The following is a 21,418-nucleotide window of genomic DNA, read 5'->3' on the forward strand; positions in this document are numbered from 1 at the left end:
TAGCCCCATAGGGAAAAAATAAGCAAATTCCTGAATAAGACCTTTAAAAGTTTTGAAATTCTGTTTAAGTTGAATAACCTGGTAACATGTGACATGGATGCAGCAAGGATAACCTTTCTGTGTAATGTTCAGCTCTCCAATACATTACACAGTCCGTAATGAAAGGGGAATGTGCCGATCAGATCATTGCTAACATGTACTAGCGCTCCGTATGGCCAGCACCGCATAGTGGAAACAGTATCAGCGAAGCTGAAAAAAGACATTTGTCCATCCAGTTCAGCCTTTATTCCGTCAGAATAAATCCCCAGATCTGCGTCCGTCTAAAGAATCTAATAACTGTAAGATACAATATTGTTATGCTTCAGGAAGAAATCCAGGTCTCTCTTGAACCCCTCGACTGAGTTCGCCATCACCACCTCCTTAGGCAAGCAATTCCAGATTCTCACTGCCCTAACAGTAAAGAATCCTCTTCTATGTTGGTGGAAAAACCTCCTCCAGATGCAGAGAATGCCCCCTTGTGACCGCCACCTTCCTTGGTGTAAACAGATCCTTGGAGAGATATTTGTATCGTCCCATTATATACTTATACATGGTTATTAGATCACCCCTCGGTCATCTTTTTTCTAGACTAAATATTCCTAATTTTGCTAATCTCTCAGGGAATTGTAGTTCCCCATTCCCTTTATTAATTTTGTTGCCCTCCTTTGTACTCGCTGTAGTTCCATTATATCCTTCCTGAGCACAGGTGCCCAAAACTGGACACAGTACTCCATGTGCGGTCTTGTACAGAGGCAGTATAATGCTCTCATCATGTGGATCCAGACCTCTTTTAATGCACCCCATGATCCTGTTTGCCTTGGCAGCTGCTGCCTGGCACTGGCTGCTCCAGGTAAGTTTATCATTAACTAGGATCCCCAAGTCCTTCTCCCTGTCAGATTTACCCAGTGGTTTCCCGTTCAGTGTGTAATGGTGATATTGATTCCTTCTTCCCATGTGTATAACCTTACATTTATCATTGTTAAACCTCATCTGAAACCTTTCGGCCTAAGATTCCAACTTATCCAGATCCATCTGTAGCAGAATACTATTTTCTCTTGTATCATCTGCAAATATCGATATTTTACTGTGTAAACCTTCTTCCAGATCGTTAATACCTGCAAGGGGCATTAAGCTCTAAAAAAAATCCACAATACCGATGATGGGTGAGATAACAGGTAATACCTATGCACATTTCTATAGATACTAAAATGTATGCACGCTGCCAACCTGTGCATAAAAGATTAATGGAAATCAGTAGTTAAATAAGGAGTTAGAGGCTTGGCAACCTTCAGAAATATTGTTTATATTAGCAATAACATGGATTTTCTCTCATGTACCAATCTTATGTTAATTTTATTTCTTTGGTATGGTGGATCTGATTACCAAAAAATGGTCTTTTGTTGCTTCAAGTTGCATGATGCCCTATTCTTGACATCGAACGTTATGAAAACCCTAAATCTGTTACTGGTATGTTACCAGATAACAAGTAGCCATTTTGCTTTGTTCTCTGATGAGAATGCAGGATTCTGTTTCCAAAAAACGATAGATATTATACCCGAACGAATAACTAAACTTGTTTATACGGCTTTCTAATTTGGTTATACATCACTGCGCTGATTACAGATGAACATCTAAAATCCATGCTCTTGATAATACTTTACAAATGAAGGAAGCATGAAGTGAATGTCTATCATGTGAACAATACAACTCTCTTACTCGGAGCTGCGGTACCCGTCATGAGCACCACTTCACTTTGTTACTAAGGGAACAGGAAAACACCTCGGCACATTCAGTCTGCACCGGAAAGTCCTTGATCAGAACACTACAAAGCGACATAACGGCGGCTCTAGCAGAGCAGCAGACTTAATATTGGATGAAACGCTTCCCTAATTCCATACCGTTTTGCGTTAGCTTGGTTGAACAAAGAAATGAGGTTATCCAAAAGGACTCTTTTGTATTTTTAACAGCTTGATTATTATTTCCATGTAGATTTCCTTTCAAATATGGGAGTTTGAGGTAGCGGCAGGAATCTTGGAAAACGGTGTTCTCTTCACACTGCAACAAACAACAACAAAGTACAATTGTTCCTTGTGTCTACTGTCAGAATGATGCAAACAGAGGGCCCTTCTCCAGGGCACAGTAAATATGCGCACCCAGACAAAAATAGAGAAGTACGGTAATCTAATAAGTGAAATGTTCAATAATAATGACTATTATAATGAGGAAAACTATGGAAATAAAAGTTCTTATGATTGAAATAGTCACTACATTTTGTTCTTCATTGTTGCTGCATTTCATTAGGTGTCTAGAAAGTAATGTAAGCAGAAGCTTCATAAACCCTCAGCTTCTGTCTATCATGGTACAGAATACCATAATACTAGACACATTAGATCTCTGAAATCTAGAAAGGTTTTGCTTGAGAAATGTACAGGGCTGTTATTTCACCTAATGCTGCTAAAGATCTGTTTAGTAATACCACTTTCTACACCGGATTTTGTAATGTCATGTAATAAAATAATTTAAAGAAGACCTGCCACTTGCTCAGGAAATAATTAAATGAGCTCCCCCTGACTCCGTCGCCGGTTTTCATTTTGAGCTACCTCATTCTATTGCAGAGATCTTCACATTTGTGGATTTTGGAGCGCGTAATGTGAAATCTCTGTTTGCAGGCTAACTGGGCATTTCCTCAGTCTTCTGTATGGGCATGCAATTTCACATCTCTCTTTCAGATGCTGCCAATTTGCTAATTACAGCACTAGCTGTCTGGCAGGTGGGGATGAAAGCACACAGGATTAGGCCTCTTTCTCAGCAGTTTCTAGTACGCTTATCTGTTTTACTTAATTTTATTATTTTTGAAGAAAAAAGGGGGGATGATTCCAATTTTTTAAAATGCTTTTAAAAACATTTCTACAACTTTTACAGTTAATTTCTTTTTTAGTCCCGCTAAGAGACCTGATCTTGCTATTCTTGTACTGCATAATGTAATAATTCAGTATTGCATTATTTATTGAACTTAATGATTGCCCATGAAGCCCAATGTTGGTAATGGGAGCCTTAATCCTGCCCCAGTTGTCATATTAAGGCACAGATGATGGCCTCGGGGAGACCAAAACATCCAACACCGCGGAGACACCATCACGTGTTTCTCAACGCAGTGATTCCAGAACACTGCCCCCATCCCTTATGGGATGGGGGCAGTGTTCTGGAATCACTGCGTTGAGAAACACGTGATGGTGTCTCCGCGATGTTGGATGTTTTGGTCTCCCCGAGGCCAGTCATCTGTGCCTTCATAGCCTTTTTACTAGGCACTGCTCCTAATAGCCAGATTCCTACTCCACACTGATGAGGGGCAAAAACCCCGAAACAGCTGTCTGTGGATGGATACCATGCTTGGCATAGGTGGCTTTCCTTCATAGGATGCTGCCCTTCCCGTGGTTGTTCCTTCCCGGGGAAAGGCCTGGCTATTCACTGCTTGCGTCGAGAAACACGTGATGGTGTCTCCACAGCTTCTTTACATGCACCAGTTGTCATATTAACCCATCAGCACCTCGAGATCTCATTGTGGGGTGATATGTGACTGAATCTATGCCCCAACAGGTTCGTCTTAAGGTAACTTCACACATAACGATATCGTTAACGATATCGTTGCTTTTTGTGATGTAGCAACGATATCGTTAAGGAAATCGTTATGTGTGACAGCGACCAACAATCAGGCCCCTGCTGGGAGATCGTTGGTCGCTGAACAAAGTCCAGAACTTTATTTCGTCGCTGGATCTCCCGTGGACATCGCTGGATCGGCGTGTGTGACACCGATCCAGCGATGTCTTCACTGGTAACCAGGGTAAACATCGGGTAACTAAGCGCAGGGCCGCGCTTAGTAACCCGATGTTTACCCTGGTTACCAGCGTAAAAGTAAAAAAAAACAAACACTACATACTTACCTACCGCTGTCTGTCCTCGGTGCTGTGCTCTGCACTCCTCCTGTACTGGCTGTGAGCGTCGGTCAGCCGGAAAGCAGAGCGGTGACGTCACCGCTCTGCTTTCCAGCCGCTGTGCTCACAGCCAGTACAGGAGGAGTGCAGAGAAGCTGAGCGCCAGGGACAGACAGCGGTAGGTAAGTATGTAGTGGTTGTTTTTTTTAACTTTTACGCTGGTAACCAGGGTAAACATCGGGTTAGTAAGCGCGGCCCTGCGCTTAGTAACCCGATGTTTACCTGGTTACCCGGGGACTTCAGGATCGTTGGTCGCTGGAGAGCTGTCTGTGTGACAGCTCTCCAGCGACCAAACAGCGACGCTGCAGCGATCCGGATCGTTGTCGGTATCGCTGCAGCGTCGCTTAATGTGAAGGGGCCTTTACTTAAGTGCCAGAAATCAATAGTGGCATTTAAATTGATTAACAGCAGCAATCAGAGCTAACTGCAGTCGCTGCTGTGAGAGTTGGGAGCTCTCTGTGTAACACAGCCAGCACATGCCAGGTAACATTCAGGCTCATCTGAATCTGCTAAATACACCTACACACAACATGTACCACACAAGTAGAACAAATATCGAGAAGGTGTTCAAGTGGACATGTCACAAAACGTTGGCAAAAATATTTGCAGGGCCATGTTCCAGCAGCCACAGTGCAAGTCCAAAGCAGGTCGACTATAGCAGTTTTGTAAACCTTCTCTTACCTGCCGGTGGTCCGGGCATCTCTTCTTATTAGTAAGGAGGGCAGAATTGCATTTATGCATCACTGTGCAATAATATGTTGCAGTGGGACTACAAATCAGAAGAGGCCCCAGAGATGCTGGCAAGTAGAGGAGGTTCACAAACTACCGTTGTGAACGATGGACCTGAAGGTCCTCTGCAAATCTTTTTGTACAACTCTAGCTGTCATCACCTTCTACAATTTGACTTTCCTCTTATTTCCCCTAGAAATTAACACATTGACAGCAGGGCATTGCCATTCTCACTGTCAAAGGGGTGTCATCAAGTGCAGTCTGACAGCACAGTGACAAAGCGTACAGAGACACACCTCCATCTGGTAACACCTAGTTGTCAATTTATTCATAACAGAGGAGCAGCACAAAGTTCTGAGAAGAGATGTTCCAGAATTGTTGTAAGTGGGGGAAATGTTAAATCTAGAAAAACAGCCGAGCTAACAGGTCCTTTCAGAAAAGGATATCCTCCAAATTGAGCTTTACATGGATTGGCCCGCAAGCACAACCTCTCTCAATCATATGATCATCAGGGATGAGTCGCCCTTTTAGATGTTATCTCTATTGGCTAGAGTGGAAGGGTCAGTGGAGAAGCAGCTCCTGATGTGAAGGAATTAGCATGACCATTACATTGCATCAATACTAATCAATCCCATTACCAGTAATCTATATGGGAAATAATACTATTTTCCAATAATCTATCTGAATGAGAGGATGAAGCTTTTTTGCTTGCATTATACATATTCTAACAGGTTGGGATCTATTATAGCTATAACATTTCATTAGTTTAGTATTATCATAGCCATTGCTATAATACCTTGTGTACGATGAGTTCATGTGTGCCATCTGGAAAAGTTCGACCATCTTCTTGCATTAGTGGAATAAATGAAAAGCCAAATAATTTTTTCTCACCCTTCTCCTTTGCTAAAAAAAACAAAAAACACACAAAACAAATATATTTTAATACCAACTTCTCTAAACATTTCATATAGCTAAAATGTGTGAAGGAACACACAAGAAATAAGTTCCTAGTTTAAAAAGTGACTTTTTTCTGTTTTAATTAATGGCAGTAGTAAGCAAAATAGGACAAAATTTGCCACATATACAGTACCTAAGCAAGTAATCCAATAAACTTTTCATGTTTTGTTTTTGAATAACTAGATTTTTAATGACAAAATGAAGAGGAGAAAAAAAACATTAAAAAAAGCTATTAAAAAAATCCAAGGGGACGAGTCCTTATTATATAAACTGTAAAATAAAGATACATTTTTGGATTTCATTAACTAAATTATATCTACCATGAATAGTAAATTCTATACAATAAAATAAATCTTTCTTACTGGAACAATGTCGGAATTCAAATCGGATATGTGATCCTCTAAATTTATCCACAGGTATAGGAAGCTTTAGTAATTCGGCCCATCTGGGGCTGTTGTTGTGATATAATACAAATGAATGATACTCATGAGAAGCTGGTTCTCCTGAACCAAAAGATATATAATCCTGAAAAAAAATGGACATTCCTTAAAGCTTTCACAAATAAGGTTATTTAAAGGGAATCTGTCCGCAGGACCAACCTTCCGTATTGACTAAAATAGGACCTTGATATCTGCAATCCAATGTCTTGATATCTGCAATCCAATCAACATTTTTCTTAATATGTAAATGAGCTGTTACAATCTACTGACAAACAGATATTTCTGAGGCCCTGCAATCAGATCATATTATTAATAAAAGGGCGAGCCATCAGTGTGAGACATGTAATGACTGACAGTCTGCTCTTCTGATCTACATGTCTCACATTGGTAATCTTTCATTTAAAATAAGGTCTGGAGGCAGATTCTCAGGGAGATCTATAACAGGCTCCAAGATCTGAAAAGGTCATTTAAATATTATGTGGATTTCTCTGGAGTAAGATCTCAGAAAACATTCTATCATTTATTACCTAAATTCCCCATATAGATGGGTTGATCCTGCAGACAGATTCCCTTTAATGCAACCAATTAAAAATAAATTAATATCTTGGTGCTACCTCACATAATGTGTGGTGAACTGCATAATTACTGATGCCCCTCATTCTTATAGCATTTCTAGCTCAGACATTTAAGTCATAAATAGGAGATATGCTGTAAATCTTTCATAGTTGAAAGTCTTAAAATGTGTACCCGGCATTTATATGGGTAATGGAGGTGTCCAGATCCCAGAGTTTCCATGTGAGATAGTTCAAACAGGTCAGGGACTTTCATATGGGAATTAGTTCCAGAAGAAGGACTACATCTACGAGATATTTATGGCGCATTCTGTGAAAACCCCTATAAGCTTCTCACTCCAGGTATTTGGCATAACGTACAGTGGGTATAACAAGTATTTGATACACTGACGATTTTGCACGTTTTCCCACCTACAAGTAATGGAGAGGTCTGTAATTTTTATCGTAGGTACACTTCAACTGTGACAGAATCTAAAAATAAAACCAGAAAATCACATTGTATGATTTTTACATAATTAATTTGCATTTTATTCCATGAAATAAGTATTTGATACAATAGAAAAACAGAACTTAATATTTGTTATGGAAACCTTTGTTTGCAATTACAGAGGTCAGACGTTTCCTGTAGTTCTTGACCATGTTTGCGCACACTGCAGTAGGGATTTTGGCCCACTCCTTCATACAGATCTTCTCCAGATCGTTCAGATTTTGGGGCTGTCAAAGGGCAACATTGACTTTCAGCTCCCTCCAAAGATATTTTATTGGGTTCAGGTCTAAAGATTGGATAGGCTACTCCAGTAATTTGAAACGATTCTTACGAAGCCACTCCTTAGTTGCCCTGGCAGTGTGTTTTGGGTCAATGTCATGCTGGAAGACCCAGCCGCGAACCATCTTCAATGCTCTTACTGAGGGAAGGAGGCTGTTGGCCAAAATCTCTTGATACATGACCCATCCATCCTCCCTTCAATACAGTGAAGTCATCCTGTCCCCTTTGCAGAAAAGCAAAAGAGGCGCCCTCTGCTGGTTGTCCTCATATGAACTCGAGCCTGGGAGCTTTCTAGGAAAGTTCCCACGATCTAGGAACAATCAGCAGAGGGCGCCTCACCGCAAATGAATGTAAATATAGGTCATTGACCTACTTTACCTTCATTCCCCGGGGTTTTGCAGCCAGGACCAACGCTGCATTAGCAGAGTTCGTGGCTGCAAAATATTTTAAGCCCCTTCAGATGGATTTACATCGTTGGACGTTACAGATCTGCGGAAGGTATGGATATTGTTGGTTTATTATTATTTTTTTTTTTACAGAGCGAGGGTCTTCAGTGATTGGATTGAGCGTAGAATAAAATATTACAACAACCTTTGTTTTTATTTCATTAAAATAATTTTTAATAATGTGGTTGTTTTTTTTTAACCCTTTACTAGTATTGGATTAATAATGGATAGGTGTCATAATTGACGCCTCTCCATTATTAATTTGGCTTAATGTCACCTTACAATAGCAAGGTGGCATTAACCCTTCATTACCCCATATCCCACCGCTACACGGGAATGGGAAGAGAGTGGCCAAGTTCCAGAATAGGCGCATCTTCCAGATGTGCCTTTTCTGGGGTGGCTGGGGGCAGGTGTTTTTAGCCAGGGGGGAACCAATAATCATGGACCCTCTCCAGGCTATTAATATCTGCCCTCAGTCACTGGCTTTACTACTCTGGCGGAGAAAATTGTGCGGGAGCCCACGCCAATTTTTTCCGCCATTTAACCCTTTAATTTAATAGCTAGAACGGCCAAATTTTGCATATACACACTACTAACATTAGTAGTGTGGAATATGCAAAAAAATGGGGATATGACATGGTTTACTGCATGTAAACCATGTCTCATATGTCGGGTTTAGGAAGGAGATAGCAAAAGCCGGTAATTGAATTACCGGCTTTAAAGCTATCTATCGCTTTATGAAGTAATGATATACATACATATATGTGTCTCACTGACATCATATAGATATATATATATATATATATATATATATATATACACACCTATTCTATGTGTACACATTTATTCTACCTATTCTACTGTAAGCTGTCAGTGTGATTTTACTGTACACCGCACTGAATTGCCGGCTTTTCTCTCTAACACCGCTGCGTATTTCTCGCAAGTCACACTGCTGGTCCGTGTGTAATCCGTATTTTTCTGGCTTCCATAGACTTTCATTGGCGTTTTTTTGCGCAATACGGTGAGAAACGCAGCATGCTGCGATTTTCTACGGCCGCAGAAAGCCGTATAATACTGATCAGTAAAATACGGCAGATAGGAGCAGGGGCATAGAGAATAATTGGGACGTTTGTTAGGCGTGTTTTACGGATGTATTTTCTGCACTCATACGTCCGTAAAACTCGCTAGTGTGACTCCAGCCTGAGTGTGTGGATAGGTAATGCAGGTAACGAGTTAAAACAGATGCAATTAATACAGATAACGAGTGCAGAGTAGGAGGGCTTTTTAAAGAAAAGCAGGTCTGTGAGAGCCAGAATTCTTCCTGGTTGGTAGGTGATCAAATACTTCTTTCATGCAATAAAATGCAATTTAATTATTTAAAAATCATACAATTTGATATTCTGTTTATTATTTTTAAATTCGGTCTCTCTCAGTTGAAGTGTACCTACGATAAAAATTACAGACCTCTCCATTCTTTGTAGGTGGGAAAACTTGCAAATTCAGCAGTGTATCACATCCTCATTTTTCCCACTGCATATGTATTACTAGAGCCATATGAATGTTTCTTTATTATCAAAACATTTCATTCAGAAGATTTTTTATACGGATATCAATATAGTATTGAGAAAGAATTGCATTTCCCTCTCAGTGGGAATGACAGCATTTCATGGATGTAACTTGCTGCACCCATTGGGACTCCGCGAGCTGATGTACAGGCTCATTGAACAACATTTCTATGTGCATAAGAACTTCATTTGCATAATTTAATGTTAACATTTTGTTTGCTGGGATGTTTAGCATTCTTGTCAGCTATTCAGTATGTAAATGAGACTAATTAGCATGCCAATAATGGGAATCTTTTTGTGAAATAGAATAAATTGGGGTTATGCATCGTGCATCGACTGTGTCAAGGGAAAAGAAGAAGCTTCCAATGCAACAAATTGGTAAACCTTCAATGTTTTCCTCACTTGTGATTTTCCCCTTTTATTGGTAATTAAATTAGTCTCCATAATACAAGCCACATGGCTTCATTGTTTGCAACTGAAGACTTAAACGATTAACTGGAAATAATTAGCAATTTAACAGTTTAAAGGGAAAGTGCTGTTCTTTTCATTTTCCCCATCTGGAGTTCATTAATAAAATGATGATGATTATTATTATTATTATTATTATTATTATTAATGAAGAAGGATGCCGGGGCGAGCTAGATGATGTTAAACCAGACATGTAACCAGTTAGGGAAAGGATAATGAAATGTGACTACATCTATAAATCCTACATAAACACTAGGACACAATATTCACGAGAAAATGCCGTCCAATTAACAGGCCCCATGTTATAGCGCAGGGAGCTGAGCAGATAGTTTTGTGGGAAAATATTCTGCATAACATGAGTTTTATTCATTTAAACCTCTGCTCTTTTAATGGGACTTTTGGTCCGACGGGGGATCCTATCATTGACTGACAGCTGTCACTTATTCATGGAAGGCTGTCAGTCACTGATAGGACCGCCCACTGGACTAACAGTCCCAGAAAGAGCAGAGGTTTACATGAATACAACAACGGTTAAGCAGTATATTTTCCCATAAAACTATATATCAATCTGCTAGCTCCCTGCGCTATAACATGGGGGCTGCAGATGGGACTGGATATTCATGGTGACAGGTTCTATTTAAAACGGAAAAATTCATGTGACACGTAAAAGACCATTTAACACTAATGTTAGATCTATCCAAATAGCAAAAGAGTAAAATCAAATTATGTAATTCATTGCTAGAATAAAAACCCTGAGTAATGTTTTAACATAGGACAAATTTTCTATTTTTTGGGGCACTATTTTTTCTCTTCCCATTTTCCAAAAGCTATAACTAGTTTTTTTTTCATAGCCAAATTAAGACTTGTCGTTTTGTGGGACAAGTTGTAGTTTTGATTGACCCCAGATAATGCACTGAAAAAGAAATGGAAACAAAAAAAATAAATGCAATTACACCATAGCTTTTTTTGCTTGTTTTCTTTAACGGTTTTCATTGTGAAGTAAAAACTACCTGGCAACATGTCTCTCTTGATTACAATGATACTGAACTTGTATAGTTTTTTTTTTCATTTATTTAAGCAGTGATAACAGTTCAAACTGTTTTCCATCACTGCAGTGCGCAGGCGCCGGAAAGGTCAGAGAGGCCCGGCGCCTGCGCACTGCAGTACTTTGCTCTGCGCTCAACAGGGCAGACAAAGTACGCCTGCGCAGGAGCCGTGGCTGAAGATCAGAAGAGGACGTCTTGGAATGAAGATGGGAGGCGCCGCAGCGGACCAGAGACACCCATCCGACCGGACCAGCAGCGGGACCGCCCCTGGGTGAGTATAATCTAACGTCTTTTTCTCCTCTTTCAGGTAACATCAGTGGCTTATCTACAGCATTACAGAATGCTGTAGATAAGCCCCTGATGCCGGTGGGCTTACCTCACCCGCGATTTTCGGGGTGACAGGTTCCCTTTAAATGAAAAAACACAAAAGAGAATGAAGCAAAAAGCAAAACATTGATCATTTCACACAAAACTCCAAAAATGGGAGTGGGACAGTTTTATAGGTTGGGTCGTTACGGACGCGGCAATATTAAATATGTGTACTTTTATTGTTTGTTTTTTTTAATTTAGATAAAGGAATGTATTTATTGGAACAATATATTTTTTTTAATTATTTATTTAGGATTTTTTTTTTTTTTTTTTTTAGACATGTAATTTTTTTTAACTTTTTTACTTTGCCCCGGGGGGAACATCACAGTAAAGTGACAGATCGCTGATCTGACACTTTGCTGTGCACTGTGTCAGATCAGCTATCTGACGTGCACAGCTCCAGGCTTACAGGTGCCTGCTCTGAGCAGGCGCTTGTAAGCCACCTCCCTGCAGGACCCGGATGCAGCCTCACGGCCATTTTGGATCCGGGCCTGCTGCAGGGGGGAAGGTAGGAGACCCTCAGCAACGTGATCATATCGCGTTGCTCTGAGGGTCTCAGGGAAGCACGCAGGGAGCCCCCTCCCTGTGCGATGCTTCCCTATAACGCAAACATGATCGCAGTGTGTCGGGGGTTAATATGCCGGGGCGCTCCTGGCACATAGTGCCGGATGTCAGCTGACACCCGGCCGCGCTCCCCCCGTGAGGGACGTACTATTCCGTCATTGGAAAGTAAGGCCCACCCCACATGGACGGAATAGTACGTCCAATGGCAAAAGGGGTTAATTCGTCTTAAATGAAAAAACACAAGAGAGAATGAAGCAAAAAGCAAAACATTGATCATTTCACACAAAACTCCAAAAATGGGCCAGACAAAAGTATTGGCACCCTCAGCCTAATACTTGGTTGCACAACCTTTAGCCAAAATAACTGTGACCAACCGCTTCCAGTAACCATCAATGAGTTTCTTACAATGCTCTGCTGGAATTTTAGACCATTCTTCTTTGGCAAACTGCTCCAGGTCCCTGGTATCTGAAGGGAGCCTTCTCCAAACTGCCATTTTTAGATCTCTCCACAGGTGTTCTATGGGATTCGGTTCTGGACTCATTGCTGGCCACCTTAGAAGTCTCCAGTGCTTTCTCTCAAACCATTTTCCAGTGCTTTTTGAAGTGTGTTTTGGGTCATTGTCCTGCTGGAAGACCCATGACTTCTGAGGGAGACCCAGCTTTCTCACACTGGGCCCTACATTATGCTGCAAAATTTGTTGGTAGTCTTCAGACTTCATAATGCCATGCACACGGTCAAGCAGTCCAGTGCCAGAGGCAGCAAAGCAACCCCAAAACATCAGGGAACCTCCGCCATGTTTGACTGTAGGAACCGTGTTCTTTTCTTTCAATGCCTCTTTTTTCTCCTGTAAACTCTATGTTGATGCCTTTGCCCAAAAAGCTCTACTTTTGTCTCATCTGACCAGAGAACATTCTTCCAAAACGTTTTAGGCTTTTTTAGGTAAGTTTTGGCAAACTCCAGCCTGGCTTTTTTATGTCTCGGGGTAAGAAGTGGGGTCTTCCTGGGTCTCCTACCATACAGTCCCTTTTCATTAAGATGCCGACGGATAGTACGGGTTGACACTGTTGTACCCTCGGACTGCAGGGCAGCTTGAACTTGTTTGGATATTAGTCGAGGTTCTTTATCCAACATCCGCACAATCTTGTGTTGAAATCTCTTGTCAATTTTTCTTTTCCGTCCACATCTAGGGAGGTTAGCCACAGTGCCATGGGCTTTAAACTTCTTGATGACACTGCGCACGGTAGACACAGGAACATTCAGGTCTTTGGAGATGGACTTGTAGCCTTGAGATTGCTTCCTCACAATTTGGTTTCTCAAGTCCTCAGACAGTTCTTTGGTCTTCTTTCTTTTTTCCATGCTCAATGTGGTACACACAAGGACACAGGACAGAGGTTGAGTCAATTTTAATCCATGTGAACTGGCTGCAACACCTGTTAGGTGCCACAGGTAAGTTACAGGTGCTGTTAATTACACAAATTAGAGAAGCATCACATGATTTTTCGAACAGTGCCAATACTTTTGCCCACCCCCTTTTTTATGTTTGGTGTGGAATTATATCCAATTTGGCTTTAGGACAATTCTTTTTGTGTTTTTTCATTTAAGACAAATTAAATGAACATAATAATACCAAATAATTTGTGCTTGCAATCATTTTCAGGAAGAAAATGAGTATTATCTGACAGAATTGCAAGGGTGTCAATACTTTTGGCCATGACTGTATTTTAGGAAAACACAACATGGGCTTATATTTTTGGAGGAATCTGAAGGTTTGGTAGTGGGGCAAATCCTTCCCTCCCCTCCCAGTTTTGGGAGTGGCTCTATGTCCACAATTTCATTTAATCTCTCAGTTTTATCTTGGGTGTGTCAGTTTTTGTTTTGCAAGCTGCAGAGCAGGAGGCTCTGTGCAATGCAGGCCTGTGTGAAGCTAACACTGAGCCAGGGACATCAAAGCGGATGATGCCCCCAAGAGATATGGTGGTGCCATCGCCCATGGCAACGGGTTGGAACACGCACTGGTTTATTGAGGACCCGGCTGTGAACTGGAGGATATCACTCCTGCTATGTGAGTTTCCAGAATAAAGACATTTTATGTTGAACTTTCTGTGGTCCCTGCCTATCTATCACAAGTGGTAGAAAAATAAAATTCCAATAAAATGCTACATCAGCTCCAACTTTTGACTTTGTAAAAGGAAAAAATTTACAGCACAATTTGTTACACAATTTCTTCCAATTTTGATGATACCCTATATGTGGTCAAAAACACTTGTTTGGGTGCACGCATGATAGGGGTCATCAAGGAAGAAGCACTTAATTTTTGAAGCAGCACATTTCACTACAATAGTCGGCAGATGCATATTGCATTTTCTGAGATCCAGAGGAGCCAACACAGCCAAAACCCCCATAAAGGACACCATTGTTGAAAACTTGGATAGCTGATTGCAGAATTTTATAAGATTGGAACATAAAAAAAAAAAAAAAAAATGTAATTTCTCCAGAGTGCGACAATATTCCATATGTGATTGTACATCACTGCTTGGGCTCAGAAGAGAACTGCTATTTGACTGTTGGAACATAGATTTTACTGGAATAGATTATGGACAGCCAAAACGCTAGAAAAACAAAAACCCACCAAAAATGACCACATTTTGGAATCTACATATTACCAATTAATTCATATAATGCATTTATTGAGAATTTTGACAATACAGACGTCTCACAGAATACTTAAACACTGGTTTGTGAAAATAAAAAAAAATGATTATAATGTTATTTAAGCCCATATTTTTTATGTTTATTGAAGATAACGGATCCCAAAATTTGTTATTCAATTTCTCCAAAATTATGTGATACCCCATATGTGGTCAGAAGCTACTGCTTGGGCATTTGGAAGGGCTCAGAAAAGAAGGAATGTTAACTTTCTTTTGGAGCACAGATTTGGCTGCAATAATTTGAAGATGCAATTTTCAGGGCTCCTGTTGGAACAGGGAAGAACATTCCAAGGGGACCACCTTCTTAAAAATTATATCCCTGAGGGAATATCTCTACAGGTGCTGGTAAGTATTTTGATCCCACAGGTGCTTTACAAAAATAAGCACATAAAAGATAATGCAGAATGAAAATTGCATGTATACCAGTTTAATGCAGAATACATCGTGACCAGATTGTACTTCCAATGGTAGACACAGACAGGAAAGGACTTCTGTGCAAGAACAGTTTATGAGCGCTTGAAATCCAATAAATCATAATAAACAATTCCACCTGCTTTGGAGGTGAGAGTAGGCCCCTTACCTCTTGAGCCCCTGTGCACCAAAGGTACGTCTTCACCTGTGTGCCTCTGGCAACAAGTATCTCGTAAAGGGAGTTCTGTAGTCAGTTGAATGAGTGCTTGGTTTCCGTGTGGGATGCTTTGAAGTTTTTATCGGAACCAAATTGAGAGTTCATAATATTTTTTGATGGCTTTTATTTTGATTTTTTAGAGGAAGAATGAACAGAAAATGCTTTCTTTTTCCCAAAGTTCACCATGTAGCAAAGTTGATAAGTTAAGTGTGATGCTAGTCACTACTTATGGACAAAATGTCAGGCTGGGCAATCAAGAGTTCCAAAGTCAAAAGCCAATAGGCTAGGGTTTCCAAAGAAACCATTGGTACTGCGATCACATCCCAGGGGTGCCAATGTGGTGAAAGCGTGAGCCCCCTCAATCCGCTAACAATGTTGCTACTGACAGCAGCATCTATAGGGTTAAATAACCACAATCAGTGCTAATAGAGATCATGGCTGTTGCAGCAGGGTATCAGTTGGAATATACAGTTTACACCCACCTGCATCTTTGCATATCAGGGGGCACAATTCCCTTATTTCTGACTGCCATAAAATGCTGCTGAGTAATAAGGACTCCCTTAATGACTGCCGCAAAAAAAAACAAAAAACGCATTTTGGGTTATTAAGGGGCTAAATGAATAATGTACAATAGCCATCTCCTCAATTATGCAGATATAAATAGAAAAAAAATGCAGTAAAAATAACAAAACCTCAATAGACTTCATTAAAGTTATAATTAAAGTTATAGTTTATAATAACGGGTGTAGCTCTGTCCTGTACAAGCACAAACCACAGTGTGACTAGTGCCCAAGTCACAGACAAAAAATATAACAGGAACTTTCTCTATGTACTTCATTTACCTTAAGAATTTGTCCTTCATTGTTCACAATAATCATTGTAATTTGTACGTTTCTTGCAACAGTTTTACCCCCTTTTTCAAATTCTCCTTTTTCTAAAGTGATGTACAAGTCATTCCTCATTTCACCTGCAGGAAAAAGATAATGAAGCAAAAATACATAAATACAATGTGCTTCATACGAGAATTCTATACATCAGCTTGCAAACGCAATTATCAAAAAGAAAATAATATGTCAAGGACAGGTCTGAAGATTTTGGAAACATTTACTACATATACTATTTTGACATATTAATTTTTTCAAAATTTCACAATCTTTCCGTTTTAATAAAGTGATTAAAGTAGTCATTCTAAATTGCTGGGATGCTAAGAGCTGTAAAATTCACCTTATTTAAACACATTTTTTTTTTTTTTACTTATAACTCCGACTATGCAACCACATTATTGTGATTATGTACAGTGATCCAACATAAATGAGTACACCCCATCAGATGTGTCAAAAAACCTTTGTTTCATTAATAATCAACATTTTCTATTAGATACCATATTGAAAAATACTCCCAGAAACGCGGGCCATTGATTGCAAACAAGATTTGTTATTTTGCATACCCGCCAAAAATAATTTCCTTAACAAATGAATCCAAGACCATGCTGCAAAACTGAGCACACCCAAATGAAAGCCCACGATGAGCTTTTGATGTTGACGCTTTTATGCACTATTTCCATAAGATACAATAAGTAATTTCCATTAAAAAAAATATGCAGCATAAAAAAAAAAAAAATCACCAAAAAAACATTGTGGGAATGTAGCTTTAGGAACAAACTTAAAGCTCCACTCCAGCATTTTTTTCTTATTGCAGCGCTGGAGTGGTGCTACTAATCAAAGTTCCAACCTAGTCTTATATAGTTACCAGCTGCCGTCTTAGGCTATGTGCACACGTTGCGGATTAGCCTTAGGAATTTCTGGTGCGGATTCTGCCTCTCCTGGCAGAAAACGCACCTGCGGATTTGTCGCGGTTTTTTGTGCGTTTTTGCTGCGGTTTTCTGGCGGATTTGCTGTGTCTTTTACCCCTGCGGTTTTCTATAATGGAATGGGTACAAAAACGCTGCAGATTCACAAAAAAGAAGTGACATGCTACTTCTTTTAAACCGCAGCGTTTCCACAGCGGATTTTCCGCAAAGTGTGCACAGGATTTTTTTTTCTCATTGATTTACATTGTACTGTAAATCAATAGCGGATCTGCAGCGTTTCTGCACTGCAAAAAACGAAAAAGAATCCCCAACGTGTGCACATACCCTCAGGTTATGTGCACATGTAGAATGGTCCTCTGCGGATTTTTCCGCAGCGGATTTAATAAATCCGTAGGGCTAAAACGCTGCTTTTTTCCTGCGGATTTACCGCGGTTTTTGTGCGGATTCCACTGCAGTTGTACACCTGCGGTTTTCTATTATGGAGCAGGTGTAAAACTGCTGCGGATTCCGCACAAAGAATTGACATGTTTCGGAATGTAAAGCACTGCGTTTCGCGTGTTTTTTACCCCGCAGCATGTGCACTGCGGATTGCATTTCTCATAGGTTTACATTGTACTGTAAACTCATGGGAAACTGCTGCGGACCCGCAACTGCGGAAACGCTGCGGATCCGCAGCAAAATCCGCCGTGTGTGCATATAGCCTTAATCTGTTATTGGCACTACTCCGATTGGTCTCCAGCAGTATGTGACCTGCTGGAACGCTTCAGTGTTTACCAAACAATCCGGAAGTCACAACTTAATGTACAGTAAATCTATGAGAGTCAGAACGAGAATCTCATAGACTTACATTGAGAACTTGTGACCGTTACCTCTTACTTCCAGTCAGTAAATAGTTGGGGTCACAAGATGGCAGCATGGGACAGGAAAGGAACCAGGAAGAGATGAAGATGGCAGCTGGTAAGTATAATACTAGGGTCAGAGAAGTTAGATTAGTATCACCACTCAAAACAAAAACAAAAAGAAAACAACGGAGTTGCGTAGTAAAGTTTAGAATACTAAATTCTAATTAACAAGAATTCAACCACAGATAAGTCTAATTATTCATGAATCGAGTGTTCAGATGACAGCTGATTATAAAACAGGATTGCTTAAAGAAAACTCCTTCCCATGTCATGTTGTTAGCAATGGCACCACATGGAAGAGAAATGTCACAGAAACCTGGGAAAGAACATAATTTCTCTACGTGAGAAAAGTGAAAGCTACAACAAGATCAGCAAAGCTTTACATATCAGTGAGAATATTGTAAAAAAAGTGATGCAAAAAAATGAACAAAGATGGAACTACAACTATATCACATAGACATCTGACATATCAGAGACTTCTGATGGGAATGGCTGAAGAAATCGACATGCAACTTAACTGCAGTTAGCTAAAGAAGTAGAAAGCAAAACCAGGAGATTCCACGTGACAATAATGTAAACTGCAGAGGAGGGCATGCATGGGTGTAATCCACAAAGGAAACCTCTCCAAAAACTCATGCAATAAAAGGAATACAATCTGCCAGGGCCGATGATGAAAAATATGAACACTACTGGGATTGTATACATTAGAGTAATGAGACCAAGATAAATGTTTTTCGAACTGGTTGCTTCAAAACTGTATGGAGTTGCAAAGGTAATGCGTGCAAAGAAAAATACAAGGTGCCTACAAGTAAAACATGGTGGTGGCAGTGTCCTCATGTGGGGCTGCATGAGTGCTGCTGGTATTGGGGAGCTACATTTCATTGATGGTATAATGAATTCACAGATGTACTGCTCCATCTTTAACCCCTTCAGGACCCGGGGTATTTTCATTTTTTCCTTTTCGTTTTTCACTCCCCTCCTTCCCAAAACCATAACTTTTTTATTATTCAGTCAATATGGCCATGTGAGGGCTTATTTTTTGTGGGATGACCTGTACTTTTGAAGGACATCATTGGTTTTAGCATGTCATGTACTTGAAATGGGAAAAATGTCCAAGTGCGGTGAAATTGCAAAAAAAGGGCAATCCCACACTTGCTTTTAGCTTGGCTTTTTTGTTAGGTTCAATAATTGCTAAAACTGACCTGCCATTTTGATTCTCCAGGTCATTACGAGTTCATAGACACCAAACATGTCTAGGTTATTTTTTATGTAAGTGGTGAAAAAAATGACAAACTTTACTCAAAAAAAAAAAAAAAAAAATTGTGCCATTTTCCAATACCCGTAGCGTCTCAATTTTTTGTGATCTGGGGTCGGATGTGGGCTTATTTTTTGCGTGCTGATCTGACATTTTTAATGATACCATTTTGGTGCAGATACGTTCTTTTGATCGCCCATTATTGCATTTTAATGCACTGTCGCGGCGACCCAAAAAAAGTAATTCTGGCGCTTCAAATTTTTTTCTCGCTATGCCTTTTAGCGATCAGGATAATCCTTTTTTTTATTGATAGATCGGGCGATTCTGAAGGCGGCGATACCAAATATGTGTATATTTGATTTTATTTATTGCTTTATTTTGAATGGGGCGAAAGGGCGGTGATTTAAACTTTTTTTTAAAATTTTTTTTAAACTTTATTTTTTTCTTTTGCCATGCTTCAATAGCCTCCATGGGAGGCTAGAAGCTGGCACAACTCGATCACCTCTGCTACATAGGAGCGAAGCTCGAAGCTCAGATCGCTCCTATGTAGTAGAATTACATATTTGCTATGAGCGCCGACAACAGGGTGGCGCTCATAGCAATCCGGGATCAACAACCATAGAGGTCTCAAGGAGACCTCTGGTTGTTATGCCGACGCATTGCTGACCCCTGATCATGTGACAGGGGTCACCGCTGCGCGCATTTCCAGCCGGATGGCCAGAAGCGCTAGTTAAATGCCGCTGTCAGCGTTTGACAGTGGCATTTAACTAGTTAATAGCGGCGGGTGAATTGCGATTCCAACAGCCACTATTGTGGGCACATGTCAGCTGTTTTGAACAGCTGACATGTCTCACTTTGATGAGGGCTCACCGCCGGAGCCCGCATCAAAGCGGGGGTTCTGCCATCAGACGTACTATTCTGTCCAAGGTCAGAAAGGGGTTAAAGAGAAGATGCTGCCATCACTTGGTAGACATGCACTGCTCCAAAAAGATCCAAAACACACATCAAAGGCCACTGTTGCATTTTTGAAGAACAGGGTGAACGTGAATTAGTTGCCAAGCACATCTTCTGATCTGAACCCATTTGAGTACCTACTGGGAATTCTGAAGAGACAAGTTGAGAATCACTCTCAATCAAGTATCCAGGCTCTAAAAAAAATGTCGTTCTTGAAGAATGGAAAAAGATAGATATTGCAGTATGTTGGCAACTTGTTCATTCTATGCCTAAAAGACTTGGAGCTGTCCTTAAAAATCATGGCGGTCATACTAAATACTAGATGTAGCGGTTTTTGATGTCGGAAGTATTAATTTATGCTTCAAATAAGTTAAAGTAAAACTCAAGATTTTGTAATGAAAGTTAGAATTAACTTTGCTTTCATGTTATGGCTTGAAAAATGTTGAAACTTTTGTCAAAATAAATTTTTTTCTTGTATTCAGTAAGAAATTGATAAACATTTTACTTTTCAAAGGGTGTGTATTCATTTATGCTAAGCACTAACTATATAGATCTAGATCATTTAATTGTTTAGCAAAGTAATAACTTTAGAAATAGTATTAGCAAGAATGAGCAGTAATGGATACCATTTGTATTAATGCAATGGAGGAAACCTCTCATATGACAATCACGGCTGAAAAAGTCTGTTTGGGAATGTTAGCAATTACCACGGTATCTGCAGCTACTGCAACATACACCTTTTGTTTTCCCGAAGCTTACCAGGCATAATGACATCTGAGAAACCGAGCTTTCTTGTTACCGAGACCCCACGGGTAAACACTGAAGAGTAATCTCTTCTAATTTGCTCAATGTCTCCATGAAGCAGCTGAAGGGAAACTGCCAGGCCTGGAATAAAAGTGAGAAAAATGGCTCAGAAGTTAGGCATTCCGGAGACATTCTGAGGCTATTTACATCTTTCAGTGTGGAACTCTGCAAATTTAGCATAACGCATCAAACGGGCAGTACAATCTGACAATCAGTGCAGATCTCTAGAATTAGAGAGCAAAAAAGGCAACTTAAACCCTCCTTTTACAAGTTACTTCCTATTGCTTTTGTACATGTGAATTGTTGAATTCCCTTTAAAGTACGGACATCACACATATTTTACTTCTGATTTACATTAGCTGTGTGCACAGAATTTATATATTAGTGCCTCATTTTACTGCGCA

At 40.1% G+C, this 21,418-nt stretch overlaps 1 protein-coding gene across 7 annotated transcripts in view; it reads right to left on the reverse strand.

Moving 5' to 3' along the window:
* The window catches only part of DOCK4 (dedicator of cytokinesis 4), a 488,246-nt gene that overhangs the window by 208,957 nt on the left and 257,871 nt on the right, over nt 1-21,418 (reverse strand). For all 7 annotated transcript variants that reach the window (XM_069764796.1, XM_069764797.1, XM_069764795.1 and 4 more), the window contains exons 13-17: nt 20,970-21,095; nt 16,132-16,256; nt 6,080-6,242; nt 5,557-5,663; nt 1,938-2,094 (exon numbers count right to left, since the gene is read on the reverse strand). In XM_069764796.1, coding sequence (XP_069620897.1) covers nt 1,938-2,094; nt 5,557-5,663; nt 6,080-6,242; nt 16,132-16,256; nt 20,970-21,095 — 678 coding nt within the window. The remainder of the gene's footprint in view (nt 1-1,937; nt 2,095-5,556; nt 5,664-6,079; nt 6,243-16,131; nt 16,257-20,969; nt 21,096-21,418) is intronic.

Source organism: Ranitomeya imitator, chromosome 4, assembly GCF_032444005.1.
Source record: "Ranitomeya imitator isolate aRanImi1 chromosome 4, aRanImi1.pri, whole genome shotgun sequence".
NCBI lineage: Eukaryota > Metazoa > Chordata > Amphibia > Anura > Dendrobatidae > Ranitomeya > Ranitomeya imitator.